General features: G+C 37.6%; 3 protein-coding genes, 1 long non-coding RNA gene and 1 other non-coding gene across 8 annotated transcripts; 3 read left to right on the forward strand and 2 right to left on the reverse strand.

The window, feature by feature from the left end:
* Positions 1 to 1,048: 1,048 nt before the first annotated feature.
* On the reverse strand, positions 1,049 to 9,595 carry LOC120266784 (putative G-type lectin S-receptor-like serine/threonine-protein kinase At1g61610). The gene is made up of 14 exons (XM_039274443.1): positions 8,008 to 9,595; positions 7,085 to 7,198; positions 6,772 to 6,995; positions 6,475 to 6,685; positions 6,152 to 6,389; positions 5,922 to 6,072; positions 5,543 to 5,828; positions 3,761 to 5,083; positions 3,583 to 3,684; positions 3,317 to 3,495; positions 2,898 to 3,108; positions 2,560 to 2,797; positions 2,321 to 2,471; positions 1,049 to 2,250 (listed from the first exon to the last, which is right to left on the reverse strand). The coding sequence occupies exons 1-14, from the start codon at positions 9,302 to 9,304 to the stop codon at positions 1,948 to 1,950; spliced, it is 5,028 nt and encodes a 1,675-aa protein (XP_039130377.1). The 5' UTR covers positions 9,305 to 9,595; the 3' UTR covers positions 1,049 to 1,947.
* Positions 9,596 to 11,434: 1,839 nt separating this feature from the next.
* TRNAS-UGA lies at positions 11,435 to 11,516 on the forward strand. Its single transcript has one exon. It is a non-coding gene; the product is annotated as a tRNA-Ser (tRNA).
* Positions 11,517 to 13,443: 1,927 nt separating this feature from the next.
* On the forward strand, positions 13,444 to 15,563 carry LOC120266930. 3 transcript variants are annotated; one of them, XR_005538326.1, is made up of 4 exons: positions 13,444 to 13,487; positions 14,896 to 15,155; positions 15,243 to 15,339; positions 15,416 to 15,563. It is a non-coding gene; the product is annotated as an uncharacterized LOC120266930 (long non-coding RNA). The 3 variants fall into 3 exon arrangements; XR_005538324.1 differs by having other exon boundaries at positions 14,896 to 15,339; XR_005538325.1 differs by lacking the exon at positions 13,444 to 13,487 and adding an exon at positions 13,862 to 14,023 and having other exon boundaries at positions 14,896 to 15,339.
* A 22-nt stretch (positions 15,564 to 15,585) lies between these two features.
* On the forward strand, positions 15,586 to 17,641 carry LOC120266927 (leucine-rich repeat-containing protein 49-like). Its single transcript, XM_039274581.1, is given in 4 exon segments — positions 15,586 to 16,665; positions 16,763 to 16,909; positions 17,046 to 17,221; positions 17,223 to 17,641. Coding segments are annotated over 4 exon segments (1,629 nt in total). The 5' UTR covers positions 15,586 to 15,764; the 3' UTR covers positions 17,628 to 17,641.
* Positions 17,642 to 18,101: 460 nt separating this feature from the next.
* On the reverse strand, positions 18,102 to 19,454 carry LOC120266928 (universal stress protein PHOS34-like). Of its 2 annotated transcripts, none has more exons than XM_039274583.1 (3): positions 18,662 to 19,454; positions 18,494 to 18,533; positions 18,102 to 18,257 (listed from the first exon to the last, which is right to left on the reverse strand). In XM_039274583.1, exons 1-2 carry the CDS (start codon positions 19,374 to 19,376, stop codon positions 18,526 to 18,528), a joined length of 723 nt encoding a protein of 240 aa, XP_039130517.1. In that variant the 5' UTR covers positions 19,377 to 19,454; the 3' UTR covers positions 18,102 to 18,257; positions 18,494 to 18,525. The 2 variants fall into 2 exon arrangements, with proteins under 2 accessions (XP_039130517.1, XP_039130516.1); XM_039274582.1 differs by having other exon boundaries at positions 18,102 to 18,252; positions 18,489 to 18,533; positions 18,662 to 19,453.
* Positions 19,455 to 19,788: the final 334 nt, after the last annotated feature.

Consider the following 19,788-nt stretch of genomic DNA (forward strand, 5'->3'; position numbering starts at 1 on the left):
ATTAAAAGAAATGAAAACCAGTAACTTGAAACACAAAGTCAACTGGGGAACAAATGCATTAAAAGAAATGAAAACCAGCAACACTAAAATTTTTCATGATCCAATAAGGGAGATCTCGTCCTGATAGAAACAGAGTCAATGCATGATGATTGAGGCTGATGGTAGCAAGGTTAATCGTCGGGCCCAACCAGTTCGGAGGTGTGATGTGAAGCGAAACGAAGGATTGCCATGTTGACAGGCTTTACTCATGACCTCATGCTAAGAAGACACTGACCAGACATTGGAAGGTGGCTACGTTGTAAGTTGCATGGTGCCTGAGCTGCGGATTGGATGTTTACTTTTCAAAGTACCTTTATGCTTTTTGTGTTTTGTCTTATCTTTGCTTTAAGTTTAATTGTTGTGTCAGTAGTTTAAGTCAACTGTTTCCTCTATATATTGTATCTCTGTTTGCTTAGAAGTTAAGTCTTAATATATCAATTAAGCTTCAGTATTCCTCTAAGGCTTCCAATGAGTTGAGTGCCCAGTGTATTGTGGGTGCTGTGCATTATCTTTGCCTTTGATCCTTGACACCATTCATGTTCATCAAAAACTTGGTATTGGAAATAAAATCAGCAAATCTCCAAGATATGGGTGAATGATCATCGGACAGAGCGTTGATAGCGAGCGTTGATAGCGGCACAACTGTTAATGAAAATATGCTTAATCAGGGTGTTCCTCTCCCAAGTAGTATGTAATGCTGCCTCCAAGGTGATCAAATCTCCGCTGAAAACATCGTTTGCAGGACCAGAGAAACACCTTGCAAAAAAAAAACGACGAAGTTAGCATTAGAAACAAAGAAACCAGCTGAAGATACAAACCTGGAACTCTGAAATTGAGTATAAATGAACAAAAATTGTCCATCGGCCTAAGAAAAGTTGTTGTGAATAAGTTTCCGGCCATGAACATTATGATTACTGATATTAAAATCATTGGTATGAGCAAAAGCTTTACACACAACATTATGGCCATTCAATTGTGCATTTCTAAATATAACATCACATATGTTCTTCCAATTAACCAAGCACTTGCTGCAATAAGAGAAACAACAAATTGGGAATGATTGTAGCAAGCCAAGACCCAAAAGCAAAGTTATCTGGGAAAGAGATGTGCCGATTAACCTTTCTGCTAATCAAAAGCCAAACTGTCTGAATTTTAGGACAATAAACAAATAGATGCTCACTGATGAAGCCCACAAAGAGCACAAGGGATGTCCGGACCAAGATTTAATCTGAATAAGTGATCGATCGTTCAAAGTCTTCCTATAAATATTAACCAAATGAAATGCTTAACACGAGGGGCTATTTGAGTGTCCATAATTTTTTCCAACTAGACCAAGAAGCATTGTTGGGAGTAATATCATTTAACTTGTGGTAAACAGCCGCATAAAACTTAAGGCTTGGAGGTGAAGGATACCAAACCCAGCGGTTACTGGAAGAAGGATCAATATTACTGAGATTATTGGGATCCAAATTGAGGATATTGCCCAGGAGGCCGTTATGACTATTGAAGTCCCAGTCGTCATTATGAATAACATCAACCATAGTAATGTGATCCAAATTAGCCTACATGTCAATAAATGTCGGCATTAAAGCAATAGGAATGCAAGAGCACCAAGGATCCCAAAGAAAGGAAGCTTTCCAAGGATTAACTGAAATCATTTTGCAATAAGGTTTTAAATGCATAGCCGAGTGAGGACGCACGGGCTGAATGATTAATTTTTGACTCTTGTGCACACCCCTGGCTAACTTGTGCTCGTCGTATTTGGAAAAAAAAAAGAAATTGCTTGATTAATTGTGACAAACTAAATTCTTGAAAGAATTTGAGAACCCTGTTTAAGTTTTCTAGCAAACATTTGAAGGTTTGATCAACACAACCTTCTGTCATGCAACTAAGAACTTGATACTGAACTCAACGCCCACTGAAGGTTGATGCAGTTATTTCATTATTCGTCAAGGGAGCATCATCTTCCGTTCTAATTCTCGTAGCAAAGAAAGCAGGATGCTTAGGAGCTGCTGGAGCTTCTACATTCTCGCTGTTCTCATTGACAAGCATATTGATGACCTCCGACATTGTAGGCCTATCAGAAGCACATTCCTGAACACACAAGAGAGCGACATGAATGCATTTACATACTTGGTAACCTTGACATGCATTGCCTATCACTGGATCCGCCAACTCCGGCCATCTCCCTTCAATCCACAACTCCCATGCCTGAAACACTTCAGAATCTGAACTTAGAGTATCTAGAAGCAAGTGTTCTATAATTTGTTTAGATGCTTACATATCCTAGTAGGTTGAAAGAGTTGCCGTACCGATGAAAGCCAGCATTCCTTTTTCCACTCACAATCTCCAAAAGCAGGACTCCGAAGCTAAACACATCAGACTTAATTGAGTAAAGTCCTTCAGAAGCATACTCCGGAGACATATAGCCACTGGATTTCATCATTAAAGCAAATCTAACAGTTAGATTAAGTAAGTTTTCTTTTGTTCTCAGTTTTAGAAGATGCAGTTCATACTTACAATGTACCTACAACCCTTATAGTGTTGGCTTGCATTTCATTTGAGCTGAAAATTCTGGCAAGGCCAAAATCAGAAATCTTTGGGCACCACTCATCATCCAAGAGAATGTTGCTTGCCTTGAGATCTCTATGGATGATTATCAATCTGGAGTGCTTGTGAAGATACAGAAGACCATGAGCTATTCCTTCAATGATGTTGAAGCGCCTGGTCCAGTCTAGCACTACACCTCGAGTTGGTTCTATGTGACATAAATGACAACAATAGTGAGCATGAGTTTAATTCATAAAAGTCAAGGCTTTTATCGGAACTTTTTTAGCTAGTCACAAGTGACAACAGACCAAAAAGGAAATAATCTAGGCTTTTATTGGGCATGTATTCATAGATCAGTATCCTCTCTCCTGCTTGAATGCAGCAACCCAGAAGCCTAACCAGGTTTCGGTGTTGAAGCTTGGCTATAAGCATAATTTCATTTTTAAACTCCTCCAATCCTTGTCCTGAGCTCTTGGAGAGTCTCTTGACAGCGATCTCCAGCCCCCCTGGTAACTGGCCCTGTAATGAATTTGTATGAAGATACTTCTAATAATGTCTTCAGCAGAATTTGATATCTGAAATATGTTGTATATGGTTGTACTATACTACTTATTTTGTTGCCATGAGGAGACTACTTTATTCTGATCATGGAATAACCAAAAAACACAAGAAACATTGAAACAGAATTAATATACACAAGAGAGCTGTTATAAGATTAGTGTATTGCCTTGTAGACAGGTCCAAATCCACCCTCGCCTAGCTTATTGGCAGACGAGAAATTTTCAGTGGCATCTGCTACTCTAGAAAAACTAAACGATGTGAAGGATGGACCCCTCTCACCAGCTTCATCAAGATTTCTTCTGATGGATGCCAACAGGATCTGCTCTTGATACAGTTTTCTCCTTTCTGATTGGTCACAATAAAAACAGAGCAATTTAATCATTTGCAAATGAATACAGTAAGTCAAAAAATATTTTTAATGATCAGAGATACCTCTGTCTTTTCTCCTCCACCGGTAACACATGTAGGTCATGCAAAGAATCAATCCAAGAACAGTCGCAGTTGCAGCCACCCATATCCAATTCCTATTTTCATCTGTTTTGATGGCAAAAACATATTGAATGCTAAATTAAGCATCTTAAGTATCAATCAATGGCAGCATTTGCTTTACCGGGAAATTCTGAAGGAGCGAGACGCAGATAAAGACCAGCAGCTGCTCCATTCACTTTCTTCAAATCTTTGAGATTTCCATACCAGAGTTGACACATATTGGTGAATGCGTATGCTGTACAATTGCAGTTACTCAAGCATGAGGATTGACACTCTGCAGCACTGCTAACATTCAAATATTGCGGATCAGCAGGGAGGTTTACATCAATCCAAAGAAACCGATCCTTTATGGTGTTAGGCATCGTGAGATAGCCATTTTTGTCCCCTGTCCTACTGCACTGTAAACTAGATTTTCTCACAAGACAACCAGGTTTAGTAACACTAATGTTCCAATCTGCCAGTGACTCCAATGCCGGTGCGAAGCCCCTCAAACAACTACACTGACCGTCAGGCACACTTTCCTCGTCACAGACACCATTATCCCCACACAGATTATAAACATCACACTGGGGTCTTGGCTGAGACCATAAGATCAACCATTCTTGTGCTGCTTCCGACCATAGCTGCAGTTGAATTCGGCCTGAAAAATTCATGGCATACCTGGGAATGATAGATGTGTTCTTGGTTGAGTAAGTAAGGTAGTCATCCTCAGGACTTAAGACATGCATGTACTCGGACGAATTAAGACTGAACATCTCTGGTCTCAGGCTGAATATTTGCCCGTTCCAAGGTCCGCTGTCCCAATAAATTGTGTTCTTTTGCCAGATGTACATCTGCTGATGACCGCTACTATTTGGGTTTACTCCAAAGAGAAAATCTCCGGTGGCTGGGTCGCCGGAGTTTCTCCATGAAGTAAGGAGTCGATTTTGCCCGCGGACTAGACCCAGCTTCATCCCAGGGAGGAAACTGTCAGTAGGATAGTCGAAACTCTCATAAAGAATTTGAGATGAGTTATTTGCATCCATAAGAACAAGATTGCCATTGTCCAAGAGCTTGGCTGCGGTACTTTCAGTACTACTAAAACCATATGTGAAAACAAATGAGCTTCCTCTTGCATCCACAATCCTTAAATTTCCATAGCTGTCAAATGAGATAACGCCACTGGCATCTGCCACTGGTCTATCTCGGTTGCCAACCCAAACCACAGTTTGTACCGAGATGTTGTGGTACCATATCCCCACATAGCGGTTTGTGCTGCCCTGGGGACTGAAGAAACCCAACTCGAAGCTCTGGTTAGCTGACACCAGTGATTGCCCATCCCTCAGGGTCTGGTTTGGTCGTAGAGTGTCACTTACTACTGCATCTGAAGATGATGTTATATTGCTACTAATGAACAGGAACAGGATGGCAAGAAGAAGCAGCAGCCTGCTGTTGTTCATGATTGCTGGGGATGAGCTTTGCATTTGTTATGAGACCAACAAATGATTTTGTTCCAAATCATTCCTAACAAAGCCGATTATTTGACTTGGAGGTCAAACCATATAAGTCTTCTGACCATCAAAAATTTCCTTGTTGAATCTTCAACACGTTTTGTCTTGAAACTAAACAGAAGCTATTGAAGTCAAACTAATTTTCTCTTGCTCTTTTCAATAAAATTATCCTGGTTCTTACCCAGAGAACACTTAAAAATTAACACAAACTCTTCAAACCAAAGAATGGAAAATATGCACGAGGACCTTGATTATGGTTAAAGTGATCATTACAACCACCATGAATCGCCTTGAAACATGAATTTTGGGTATCCGCTCTCTTTGACTCTCTTTTAATTTACACATACAATTCATTCACAAAATCTCACAGCTAGAGAAGATCTAACACAACTAAGTTATATACATAAGCATCTACCTTGCTGAAAATATTGAAATAGTCAAATCATTTACAGAAAATGGCCCTGTTTCAATAGGACCTCTCTCTGAAACAAAAGTTGGTTGCTTGGGTGTTTGAAGAATTGCACCTCCGCTCTCTAACATCAGCACAACCGCAGACATGTCCGGTCTGTCATTGACACGATCCTGAACACATAGCAAACCAATGTGCACGCATCTTGACACCTGTTGGGCAGAGCAAGTTTTTTGCATATTCTCATCAATCAACTCCATTACTCTGTCTTCATTCCATAGTGGCCATACCTGAAAAAATAATCAATTAATGCTATATTAGATGCTTGAAATTTGCATTAACATGGTACTGGTACTGCCTTGATGATTCATATGATAACTCACGTATCCAATGATATTCGGAGAGTCCTCCAAATGGTAAAAGCTGTTGTTCCTCCTGCCTGTTATAATCTCCAACATCAATACCCCAAAGCTATAAACATCAGACTTCACTGAGAAAAGACCTTCCATTGCATACTCTGGAGACATGTATCCACTGTATTGCATCATTAGACAATGCATATTTAGTAATGTATGGTTAATTTGCATAAGAAGAACAATTAATATTTACTTACTATGTTCCAACCAGCCTGTTTGTGTTTGCCTCGTTCTGATCACCACCAAAAATTCTAGCCATACCAAAGTCTGAGATTTTGGGGTTCATCTCTTCATCCAATAAGATGTTGCTAGCTTTAAGATCACGATGAACTATGCGAAGTCTCGAGTCACGGTGAAGATAAAGAAGTCCTCGAGCAATTCCTTTGATGATTTCAAACCGTTTACTCCAACCTAACATCTCTTTCTTCCTTGGATCTGCAGTCATTTATCATCATTTGTCACTGAGACATGCTACAAATTAGATGTACATATATCTGAATTTAATGGAACTTTAACATACCGAAGAGGAAAGCATCCAAACTTTTGTTGGGCATGAACTCATAAATAAGCATCTTTTCTTCTCCTTGAATGCAACAACCAAGTAATCTAACCAGATTTCTATGTTGCAGTTTAGCAATCAGTATAACTTCATTCTTGAACTGCTCCAGGCCTTGCCCAGAACTCCTGGATAATCTCTTGATAGCCACTATTTCTCCTCCAGGCAGCACTCCCTTCAGTATACAGTGCATTGATTAAGATTCTTATTTACCATTTACAGTCAGTAAAACTAAGCTTTGTTCTCATAATTTATTATTACCTTGTAAACAATGCCAAACCCTCCTTCTCCGAGTTTATTTGATTCATCAAAGTTATCAGTAACAGAAGCTATAAAATCAACAGTATATACTGGTAGTTGAACATCTTCTCCCTCTTGTCCTTCTTCTTGTTGCTCAAGCACTCCTGAGAATCCTGATCTGGCATCTGTGCTAAGCTGCAAACTGGAAGATATGTTTTCTTGCCTTCCATCTTTCTTCCACCATTCTGTTCATGACCAATTACCATGGCAAACGTGGTTGTGTTTAAATAATCCATTCACAACAAATGAACATGTAGGCATGCATATAACTTACCTTTGATCTTTGTATTGAACCTCCACCTCCACCACATGGATATGACAAGTAGCAAAATGGCCACTCCAATAACTGATACCACTACAATTGTTATCCATATCTTGCTGCTCCCATCTGCACACAAGTGGCTGACATAATTAATTAGGAGTGAAGAAAAATCTAAACTAAACATTGATAAAAGTGCCCATTGTTCAAAAACTATCAAAGGCATATCACATCATAGTCCATTAACCATTAACGTGTGATTTTAAGTTATTGCCTATTCAAATTTTGGTTGCTATGATGCACTGAATCTGTTCTAGCTTTTAGTGCTTTCCAGGTAAAATGGATAGAGCTCCACTTTCTCTTTGCTAGGCAGGGCTCCATCTTCAATTCAAATTCTATTTTATATCCTCATAAAAGAAGCATAAATTAAAAGGGAAAAATATCTCCTTTTTTTTTTGCAATAAATAAATAAATAATCTAGTAATTGTTTTGATTTGGTAAGCAATTGGCATCAGCCAACTTGGTGGCTGGATCAATTTAATATGGTCTTCAGAAAAGGCCAATCTACAGGTCCTACCTAGCGCAGGCCAAAACGAAGTTGTCTTAATAAACTTTACAAAACAAGTAATGGAATATATTTTACAACCTGTTTTGATAGTTTGGCCGGCATAGTTGATGAAAATGATGATAATTTAATATTATGTGATGTCTTGCATTGATGCTTCAAAAGCTTGAAATTGAAGAATATATTAGTGTTAGTTGGCTGTTCTTAGCTAGTGACCACACCACAATAGTTTGGTGGAATCACAGTCAAACAGTGTTTATTCAAGCCTAATTAAAAACAAAGATAAGCTCTGACAACTACTACTTTTTTTATAATTAATGAAAGCTTTCATCTTTAGAAAGTTGAGTGAGGAAAATATGAAAAAATCTCTTACCTAGATCAAGACCACCAACTTTGATGAACAGGTTCTGGCCACCATCTGAGAACTGGTAGATGTCAATGAGATCTCTGCTCCAAACCAAGCAACCAATGGATGTAACATATGCATAAGCCTTGCAAGAACAATTACTCATACAGTAACTCTCACATCCATCAGTGTTAACCCATTCAGAGAAGTCAGGCAGCTTCAATCTTTCAATCTGAACAAAACCATCAGTCTTCCCTTTTGATTCACTGTTGTTATTACTACTAGTACTGCTGCTGTTCAGCAATATCTCACACTCCAACTGAGTTGTTCTCACACAACCTGCTGACCAGTTACCATTATTCCATTCACTGGGGAACTTCGGTTGAAAGCCTTGCAAGCAACTACATGCAGGAGAAGAAGAATCTCCAACCAAGCTGCACATACCATTGATCCCACAGTGCCCATAAATCTCACACTCGTTCACAGGTTGCACCCACACAGAGCTCCACTGTTTAGTCTGTGGCACTAGAATTGAGGTGTTCTCCACTCCATCATACTGCAAGGCAAACTTCAGAAGAGAGCTGTTAGCCGGTGCAAAGGTGAAGTACATCATCCCTTCTTGCTGATCATTTGTTAGAGAGAATCCATAAATATTGAGAGCCCTCATCTTAGTACCAATAAATGTCCCCCCATCCCATTGGCCGGATCTCCACCTCGGCAAATTCCCTTCCCAGATGAAGATCTGAGCTGAACCTGAGGGATCCATGCCAAGAGAATAGTTCCCTTTACTTGGATCAGTAAGACTCTTCCATGAAGTGAACAGCTGGTTATCCCCAGTTTTTATATTCAAACTAAGCTTCATTCCCGGTAAAAATGTATCAGAAGGATGATCAAAACTCTGCCATAACATTGTTTTATCGTCAGTTGTCTCCAAGATAAGGTTGCCATAATCATTGAGCTTCGCTGTGGAACTGTTTGATGATGTGAAGATGTTAGTGGACCATATGATGGCACCACTTCCATTGATAACCTGAAGGTTTCCGTTTGTGGCCATGATGAGAATTCCGGTGGTGTTTGTCACCGGATTATCACGGTTGGCAACCCAGACAACAGTTTGAACGGATAAGTTATAATACCATATGCCGACGTATCGGTGAAAAGGATTGCCAGAACTAAAGAAACCGAGCTCAAAGACTTGGCCGGAAGAGATGAGAGTCTGGCCGTCTTTGAGGGATTGGCCTTGGAATAGAGAGTCCATGGCTGAAGTGCAATGGAGGATGAAGAGGAGAGAAAAGAGGAATAGTTGTAGTAGCAGAGGGGACATGTTGAAGGACTAGCTAGGACTAGTGGTGGTGAGATTGTTGGAAAGAAAGAGTACTGGAAGAGGATTGTGATCATGGTGCATGGGGGGTTGGGATGAGGATAGGTGGTATTTGAGGATCTGAAGATGGGAGAATAGAAGAAGCAATGGAGTTGGTATTTGGTAAGAGGGCGTGCTGGTATTCTGGTCCAGGCTACCAAAAAACAAAAACGAGGAAAGAAGCAAAATGACACGTGAGGGCTGACTATTAAGATCTAAACTGGATGGCCACCTTTGACTACCAAAGTTAGATATGCAGTTATGATGCAGTTGATATTTAGTTTCTATTTATTTTTTGTTTTCCTTGTGAATTGAACAACATGTGTATTTTTTTTTAAAGAATTTATATATACATATATAGAAAACATCAACTGTGGATGTTCGTAAAAATCTATTAATTAATTTTTTTTAACTACCAAATTACTCTTTTTATTCAATAAAATTGTGATTTACCTACATTTATTTCAAAAAAAAAATTTAGAATTCATTAATTAATTTTTTTTAAAAATAAATAAACCATAAATTGTTTAGTAAACTAAAAGAGCATTACAACAAAGAGATAGATATATCAACAATGAAAAAAATATATTAATAACAACAGGACATTTCATAAGCTCCACAAAAAGTAGATTTGATTACCGGATGGGGAAAAAGAAAAAAAATTAAGTATTGAGATACATCTGAATTCCAAATTGATTTATTTATATATATTGATTAAAAACTATTAAGCTGGAAAGCCTATTTCATTCTTTATTGCTTTGTGTTGAAGAATTCAAGAGTGGTGTGTAAGTATAAATAAAAAGTCCATCATGCTCTTAATTGTTTGATAGCTAACCAAAAATGCCGGCCTAGTTAAAATGTCATGTCATGTCCGTCATCATTAATATAAGCCATTCTTCAGTTTGACCTTTTTATAGCATGCGTTGATTGATTCTCATGCAATCGTCTTCTTCCTGTCTTCGCCAAAACTAATGAAAAAGATGTGGCAGAACTTCAAGCCATCACTGTTTAAATATACTGTTTATCTACTGTTTATAAGGATAATAAATTCTAATTACCCTATTACATGTTATTTTTGCTTTACATAATAAATTTTTAGAGAATCATTAAACTATCATAAATAATGCATCATTACATCATTGTGCTTGTCTTTATTTTTTGAATAATTAGCATTTATGATTATTTTTAGAAAATAAAAAATAATATGTTATAATATGTTATTATATGATAGTTAGCTTTTTATTTAATATTAATTATTAGTTATATTAATAAATTTTAGGGGTTAATAGTAACTAATGCATGACCCTTTATTTGTCCTTCCACAATTTTTTGTGAGGTCACACTAATCGTTTTTGTAAAAAATTAATCATGAAGTATTAAAAAATTATATATTTATTTGTTTTATCATAAAAACATCTTTATCTATGAATAGGAGTGTTCACTTTTCTTAAGTTCCAGTCCTGCATTTGTCATTATATTTAAATTATTTAATGAAGTTTTGTAATTTATCAAATTTTCATTAAATAAATAATTACTAGATTATATATAATCTGGACTTGCTTAAGATTTTGTATTAATGCAGAGATATTTATTTTTTTTAAATAGATATTTAAAAAATAGTACCAAGTAGTCAAGATTTATTGATTAATTTTCTTTATGTTTTGACCATTTTTTATACATATTAAAAGAATTTATACCATCTTGGATTTTTTTCATTATTAAACTATATCTATATTGTGCCATTGACTCAAAGGAACAAAATAATTAATATAAATATTTATATTTGCGTAGATAAAAAAATTAATAACTTAAATCAAGCAATGCTTATTGTTAAACTATTAAAATTTAGAAATTATATAATAATAAAAAATCATGTGTAACTTGTAGGATTATACATGAAAATCCTCATGATTATAGAAGTAGATAAAACAGTAAATAATTAAAAATTTTAATCATATATTAAGAAGAAAAATAAATTTTAAATCATAAAAATATTATTTTAAAGTGTAGCTCAGTTGTTACCCAAAAAAAAAAAAATTGTGGACTAGTGTTATATAAAATAAATATTTTAATAACAACTACTCATCTAACATAGTCGATATGTCCGAGTGGTTAAGGAGACAGACTTGAAATCTGTTGGGCTTCGCCCGCGCAGGTTCGATCCCTGCTGTCGACGATTCCAAATTTATTTTTTGGATTTCCTCTCTCCTCCACAAATAATTAAATAAAAATTCATTTTAGTCAGGATATAATTTATATCTTGAAAGAAGGATGTGAATCATGTGATAGCAAGTGGCAGAGAAATGAAACCCAATCAAGATGTGATCAATGTGTTCTGGTTATCAATAGATTCTTTAAAAATCTACAGCCTCCTTTCTTCTTATCAAATCTGGTAGTACTGGAACCATTAACTTTGTTAATGGGTTTCTCTTAATGAACATTATCCAACCATTAACTCTGTTAATTGGGCTTCCCTTTTATAAATATTATCCAACCATAATAAACAATAACACAGCCATACCAATGAGAAAGTAAATAAATTAATAAATAAAATAAAGCATTACCACAAAGCACAATCCTGCAAAAATGGAGAATTTTTCAATTACAAAATTCAAAGCTATCTTTTCCAAAACACCGAATAAGATTCCAGGTTTTGCGTTTGCTGAGAAATCCTGAGCTTTTTCTGAAGCCTAAAGCCGGTGTGCTCCCTCATCAATAAACACCATTAACTCAGGATATCAATCAAATATTCCAATCCACAAAACATATATTAATTAGAATGGTGCTCTACAAGCTGTCTCTTCTTTGTTGGCGTGGCCAGTTCTATAACAACGAGTATCAGCTATTAATTAATTCATCTTAAAATTATAAAACTGTGTCACCTTTTCTAAAGTGTACTAGATTTTAAGGATTACCAACCACACAAGTGATTACCTGGGAAATCCTTGTATTAAGTTACTCATTAATTATGATTTAAACTTCTAATTATTATTATTATTTTGTTCACGGGATAGCCCCTCACATGCTATTACTGCAGCTTTTCATTGTACATGGGTAAATGTGTCTTTTCCGTACAATAATGTGAGATTATAGAGGGGACAAAGTTAGCAATTTGCTTTCCCTCACTTCCGGTCACCATTATAATTATTATATATATATACCCTTTGGCAAATGGCAATTCGATTTCTGCAGCAGGCGACCAACATCCCAAGTGACTTGGTCTACTACACAATCAGGTGGTCTCTAAAGTTTTAGAGTGCGAGCACAACAATAGAACTTTGAATTCTAGACCAGTGAGTTTTCTGTTTAACGGAGAAGTCAGTCCTGCTACCATGAGGTTAAAAACATCGATTTTCATACAATTTTGTAGTTTTTTTTTAAATTTTTGTCTATTGTTGTTGTTTTTATTATTTTATTATTATTTTTATTTTGATGTGTTTCATCTTTTGGTGGCTAACTCCCTCTATTATTTATTTTTATTTTTATTTTATATAGCTTTGCATATGCCTTGTTTGTGTGTCTATTTATCTTTTTATATCAAGTATTTATTTACTGTCATTTGATTTTTCGATAAAAAGCAGTAGTTCCATCTATATTCAATATGTATATATATATATGCCCATAAAATGTTTAAGTATAACTATATATTTTATAAATTATCTTATTAATAAAAATGATATATTTTTTTATGCGTCACTACTCGTGAAATCTGTGGAATTTGTTTTATTTCCTTACCTAATTATGATTTTATATGACCAAAACCCAATAAAATTAATATCGACATTAAATAATCAAATCAAAATAAATAAATAAATAAATAAACACCAAATTTATCTTATATTTTAATCAATAGTCTTATGTTGAAATAAATTTAAAAATATCAAATTATTAGAGAAAAATAACAGGATATACATAGAACAAAGGAGCAGAAAAAGGGTGGTGGCTTGCTGTGCGGTTCTCCTCAATCTCTCTCTCTCTCACCCTATAAATACCTCCCCTAATTCTCCACCGCTCCCTTTGTCCTCGGATAAAATTTTTCCATAAAAAAAGATCTCACCTTTGTCACCCTTTTCTCCTCCTCACGTTCATCTCGTTTAGTTCTTTTTTTCTCTTTGAAGGCTTTCTGATCCAATCTGGAGGCCAGAAGGTTCGGTCTCTTCCTTTTTTTCTCTCTCTCGTGTATTGAATGATTCTTTTTATTTTCTCATGGGTTCAACTGTCTAATGCGTGGATCTACTGGCAAAAGTTGAGATTTTGAGTGTTTGAATGCTACCTGTTGATATAGAAATATCGCTCATATTGAAAAGTTTGGTTTTTGATGCTCTAATTGCAAGGATTACCATTTGTACTTGCTTGTTTTGGGAGAAAGGATTGGCCTTTGGCTTGTTTCTCTAATCGGCTTGTGAAACTCTTTAATCCAATGTGATTTGTGGAACTTAGATGCAGAATATCGGCATCATGTAAACTGCTTTGATGTGCTTTACTTATGAACGTAGTTTATCCACTTTAGTTTAGAAAAACAAATGTTAATTCAAGGTGGAAGGAGGGATTTGATATTTGGTGAAATAGATCATGAGCAATTTCTTTGGAATTTGATGGGGTATCTAGGAAAATTTGGTAGATGGGATTGCGTACATGAAGTTACTAGTGTTTCTGCATCTCAGAACCGTTTAGAGTTTCCAGGTTTGCTGAAATTCAAATTCTTCATTAATTAATATGAAAGCTCATGTTACTTTTTATCAAATAATATGATGATGTATCTACCCACTCTGTTTGGGAGAGTGATGTCATCAATTAGTTGATTAGTTGTTGGTACATCTCTATAGCGGAGGAAAACATCATCTTTGCTACTAGTAGTTGTTAGTATGTACCTCTTTTGATGTTTTTTTTTTCGGCTTGACATATGGGTTGAAATCAATGATCTCATTCATATTCACAATTTCCTCTAGGATATTGCACCTGAAGTTAAGGATGTTCACTTTTACATTATTTAGACTTTAGAGTGAATTAATCTAACATGGCGTTTGATGGAAAAACATAAATGAGAGCTTGTTCCTGGTCAATGGATGGAATGAGTATGACATTGATTAATCCAAAAAAACTGTGTTGTAATGAAAATGCAATAACTGAATTCAAAACAATGCTTAATGGGTTCTTGAGGTTGGTACCATATGTACCTTTTTCTTAGAGAGAACTAAGCCCAAATGTACCTTAACTCATATAATTTTACAAATGCTTACGTTTGTTCTTGTCAATATCCATTTTACCACATGCCTTACCCCTTACACTTGATGGACTTGACATTCCATCCCTTTACTAAATTAGGGTTTTTTTCGATGTTTGAAACTTAACTAGTCACACCACAAGCCAATAATAAATGTTATTTTTGTAATTATTTTTGACATAGTCTCTATTTTTTTGTTGCAAAATATGTATAAGATAAGCAGCTGTGGTGATGTGTACCTTCAGAATTTCTGCCTTTTTGCTTAATTTCTTCTTAGGATGAAGTTTAGTGAACTACATCCGTTGCTATGGTGACCCTAATCTTTTTGCAGGTCTGCTCTTGATCTATACTTTGGTTGCTGCATCTCTCTAGTTGGTAAAACTTTATTTCACTCTGGCCGTTGTAAAAGTGCCATATTCTTCTCGCACCTCTGAGTGGGTGTGGGGTGACAATGACAGGGTGATTATTCTTTGCGCCTTGTGGGGATCAAAATCATCTTACATTTGGAGATTGTGCCGTGTTCTTGAGGGCCTTTCTCTTGATTACGGCTAATGTTTGCAGCGTACGAGGACTGAGTTAGCAGTGACCCATGTATGTAACTCCTTGTCAACATGAGTTAAAGTTTAAGTGTGATCTCCCGAAGGATAGGAACTGAATTTAAAACTTAGCTTGTCACAGTTGCAAATTTCTGGTGCTTGAAGCTTTGGTTGGGGGATCAACCGGAATGGTTAAATTTTCATGCTTTGCTTCACCTCTCCACCACCAGAAATCAAAGGTATGTAGAAGTGCCTTGTGACAAATAGGAGTCACTATCTCTATTTCTGAGAAAAACATTTCTGGTATCTTTTCAGAAAGCCACTCAACAACCTGATGGAGCAACGCACAGTTACTCTAAAGTAATTTCTCAAGATAAAGGGCTGAAAACTTCTACCGCCTCTGTTGATTCAAAAGCAAAGATAGAATTTAAGAACGCCTCTAGTAGCAGTGCAGAGCTAATTACAATTCCCATCTTCATTTTGAAAGCTGCCAGAAATCAGGAGATTTGCAAAGTGGTTCTTGTGTTGAGGGTAGCAGTAGTGAGTTTATTCTGATGGGGGGCCTTAAGAAAAGTGTGTCTGTAGGAAATGTATTAGATAAAGAAAGAAATTTTTTTCTTATGATGATATCACAGAGGATGAAGCTCGAAGCCCGGAAAGGATCATGGACAGACATATTGATTCATCGCGTCACACTGATTCTGCTGAATCAAACGAGCATGGAGATTTTGCTGCTGCACACAATCAGCATGAATTCCTTTTCTCTGTGGGAGTTATGAAGCATCTTGATGGGGATATACCTGATCATTCATGTGAACACTCTGCAAACCATTCTATTGAGTCCCCACACTTGTCAGCAGATACCCCAACTGGCCTTGTGAAATCACGTTCTCTAACAAACCTCCGGGTGGATTCAGATAGCTCCACTGATGCTGCTTTGCTTCAAGAATTGACGGTACCACGTTCAAAATCTTTTGAGAATTTGAATTTGCTAAATGAATTAAATGAAGAACATTCTCCTCATCGGGCAGATTATGGCACAATGGTTGGGTGTAATGAAGTGGACATCCAAGGGGGCGATGGCTCATACTTGAATGAGAAGAGCAAGTCTGAATATAAATCAGTTGCTGGTGGTGATTTTCACAACGGTAATTGTTTGGTTAGTGAACTTGGAGAAAACACAATGTATGATGCAGAGATGAGAGGCAACCTTCAGCAAGTATCATATATGCAGAATTGCGATGATCTGACCTCTGATGAATTAAAAATAAAGCGGATTGAGGAGTGGATAAGCCAAATTGAGATTCCGAGTGGTTTTTCTGTTGAAGAAGTTGGGGAGAGTTCTGAAACTGCTTCTAGGAAGGACTCCCATGCTGCAGCTGGTGCATCTCCTGGAAAGCCTGATGCTAGAAATAGTGCTGGCATGGAAGTGGCTAGTGCATACATCTCATCCTTGTCTCCGGCAGCCACTTCAGTGCAGATAACAAATCTTGGGTTGGTTTCGGTTCCGATCCTTAGTTCATTTGCTGGTTTAAAGGTGCTAAATTTATCTGGAAATGCGATAGGTATTGTGCAACTTATTTCTGAAATGGTTTATATTGGTTGGCTGTACTATGCAATTCACCCGAATTTATGATTTGATATTTGCAACATCTTGCTCAGTCAGGATAAATGCTGGGGTTCTTCCAAAAAGTCTTCAGATGCTTAATCTTTCAAAGAACAATATGGCGGTAATTGAAGGTCTCCGTGATCTGACTCGTCTTCGCGTACTAGACCTGAGTTTCAACCGAATTTCTAGAATTGGTCATGGTATATGAGTATATCAATTAGCGTCAAACTTGATCTTTTTTATATTGATCAGCATATACACATTTTCTTGATTATAATCATATTTTTTATGTTTTAAACTCCTAATGCAATAGTAAGCACATTGTTTGCCTTGAAGGTTTGGCCTCTTGTTCCTCTCTAAAGGAGCTTAATCTAGCTGGTAACAAGATCAGTGAAGTAGAAGGCCTTCACAGACTCCTCAAGCTGTACTTTCTAGACCTGCGATTCAACAAGATCTCAACATCAAAGGGACTCGGCCAATTAGCTGCTAACACATCCTTGCAAGCCATTAACTTTGGAAGGCAATCCGGCTCAGAGAAATGTGGGTGATGAACAGCTGAAGAAATACCTTCTGAGTCTATTGCCCAGCTTGGTTTACTTCAACAAGCAGACCATCAGAGCAAGCTCTTCAAAAGAAGTTGCCTCTCTTCAGTTTGAACGAGAGCTGAGAACAAGCCACAAGAACACACGAAGAACCCATGGTTCTGGGCTACACAAGGGTTCAGCTGCATCTAGCTCAAGTCATGCTTTAGGCTCTCTACTGAAGCATGCTTCTTCTAAGGGCAGGCATGAGCACAGTGTCTCTGCAAGAACCAAACCTGCAAATCATCTGCGAAACATAAACACTAAACCCCTGAGCTTGCAGCCAGCTGATGTTATTAGGAGGATTCACAGTGAGGGAGGCTTTAAAGAACATTAATGATGGATGTGTGGATATTTTTTTCTCACCATGCATGCAACTGTCTGTGCATAATGCAAGAATGGCTTTGAAGGTGTTATGTTTTTTCTCATAAACAAAAATCAGATGATCAGATGTGAGATGATCAAAACCAGAGTGGAGAACTATATCTATTTTTAGGGCATTCAAGTATCTGACATTTTTGAAGATGCTGTGGTTTATTTGGCATGTTTAAGGTTAAGTTTATGTAATAAACCCACACATTGTTCCTGCTGCTTATCGAGTTTTAGTTTATGGTAGCCACAAACTTCCTGGACAGAGGAAGGTAATTTTGATCAATCAAAGATTTCCAGAAATCCACCAAACAATCACAAAGATGGTGATTCACTTTCAGCACCAGAAATCCACCAAACAATCACAAAGATGGTGATTCACTTTCAGCAAACAACAGTATCATCATCAAAAGCAGAAAGGTCATGAAATAGAACCACAAAACATGGGAAAAGCCAAAATGGCAATTCTGCTAATAACATTCATCTGACAACATGGTGATATTTCACAAATCAAACAGCAGGCGCATGGTTGACAATGACAAGTACCTGATAAAGGCCTCTCTCATCTATTTCTATGACAGTTGCATTTCAATCTGAAAGAGAAACAACATCTTGCATTAGCTACTCACATTCTAATGAAATATAAGAACACAACAGTACTGTTGAAGTCTTTAAGACCAAGGTCAGCTACTTTTTGTTACAGAGCTGAAAGTTCATAAACCAGTTGAAACGCAAAAGCTGATCTTGTTTTCAACAAACAAGTAACAATTAATCAATGAAATAATTTGCTGAGTAGAAAATGTGAACAAAATCATTCAAATTTCAATACCTAAATCAAGGGGACCATGCCACAGCCCTCATCCGAATCAAGCATCTGCCAAAATTTTAGAAATTTAAGAACTTGAGAAGATATAATTTAGCATTTCTTTTCAGAGATTAAAAGGCAACATGTTATCACTGAGAAAGACTAAAATTTTTAGGTCAAAGGAAAGCTCATCCTACCTTTAGGATCATCAGAGGCATCTACAAACTCCTGCGTTTCCTCTGGCAAGCTCTCCACCAATCCACTCTCACTATCCACAGCTCCTACGCATGCCCCATCATCGGGATACCGAACCACGACCACAGGGCAAACACAATGATGCACGCAGTAATCACTAACACTCCCAAGCCTCGCCTTGCTGCTGCTCCTCGACGCCCCAAACCCTCTACTCCCCATAATCACCGCGCAAAGTCCCAATCTCTCCACCTCCAAGCAAAGCCTCTCCTTCATGTCATGATCCTTCACGATGTGAATCTTGAACGGGATCTGCGCCTCCACCAGCGGCTGCGCCAGGTCCTGCGCCTTGGTCGTCGTGAACGCATCAAATTCGTCCTCCAACTTCCGCTGCGATTCCTCCGACGAGTCACCGTCAGCAGCAACGGCGTTGAAGGAGACATCCACCGCGCCCCAATCAGCACCATAGAGAACACTGGTGGGGCGGACGTGGAGAAGGATCACAGTGTCACCAGGGCGAAGGTAGTGCTGGACGGCCCAGCGGACCGCATAGGCGCTCTCGTCGCTGAGATCAACAGCGATCCCGATCCGGCGATGTGATCCTGTGGAGGGGCTTGACGGCACCCCACCAGTTGAGGGGAAGAGGAACCGCGGTGATGAAGGCTGGACCGTGGCCGCCGTCGCTGCCGATGCCGCCGACGGCGAGTGCTGATTCGCCATATCTTGGAGATTGGATTAGGGTTTCTGAAAAAATTTCTCTTCTTTTCTTTTCCCGGTTGAATTTTGGAAGTTCTTTACCGACTTAAAAGAGACGGAGAAGGAAGGCATATACCTCTGGGTTTAGAAGCTTCTAGGAAACGCATGGTTACTGCGGTATCATAATCCCCGGTATACCATCAATAAACTTAGTCTGGCATCACGTGGAAGCCGCTTATTGGTGAAGAGCACAGATAGGCAGCGAATGGGAATTGGCCACGTACTGTTATGAGGTTAACCGCAGAGAGTGAGGACAACACCATGATATACGTTACTGGTAAACGTGGCACTTTTTTTTTTATTTTTTTTTATTTTCAATTGGACAACAGTTAAACAATTCTTTGCCAAAATGATCTATGAACAATATATATATAGA

This window comes from Dioscorea cayenensis, chromosome 8, assembly GCF_009730915.1.
Source record: "Dioscorea cayenensis subsp. rotundata cultivar TDr96_F1 chromosome 8, TDr96_F1_v2_PseudoChromosome.rev07_lg8_w22 25.fasta, whole genome shotgun sequence".
Classification (NCBI taxonomy): domain Eukaryota; kingdom Viridiplantae; phylum Streptophyta; class Magnoliopsida; order Dioscoreales; family Dioscoreaceae; genus Dioscorea; species Dioscorea cayenensis.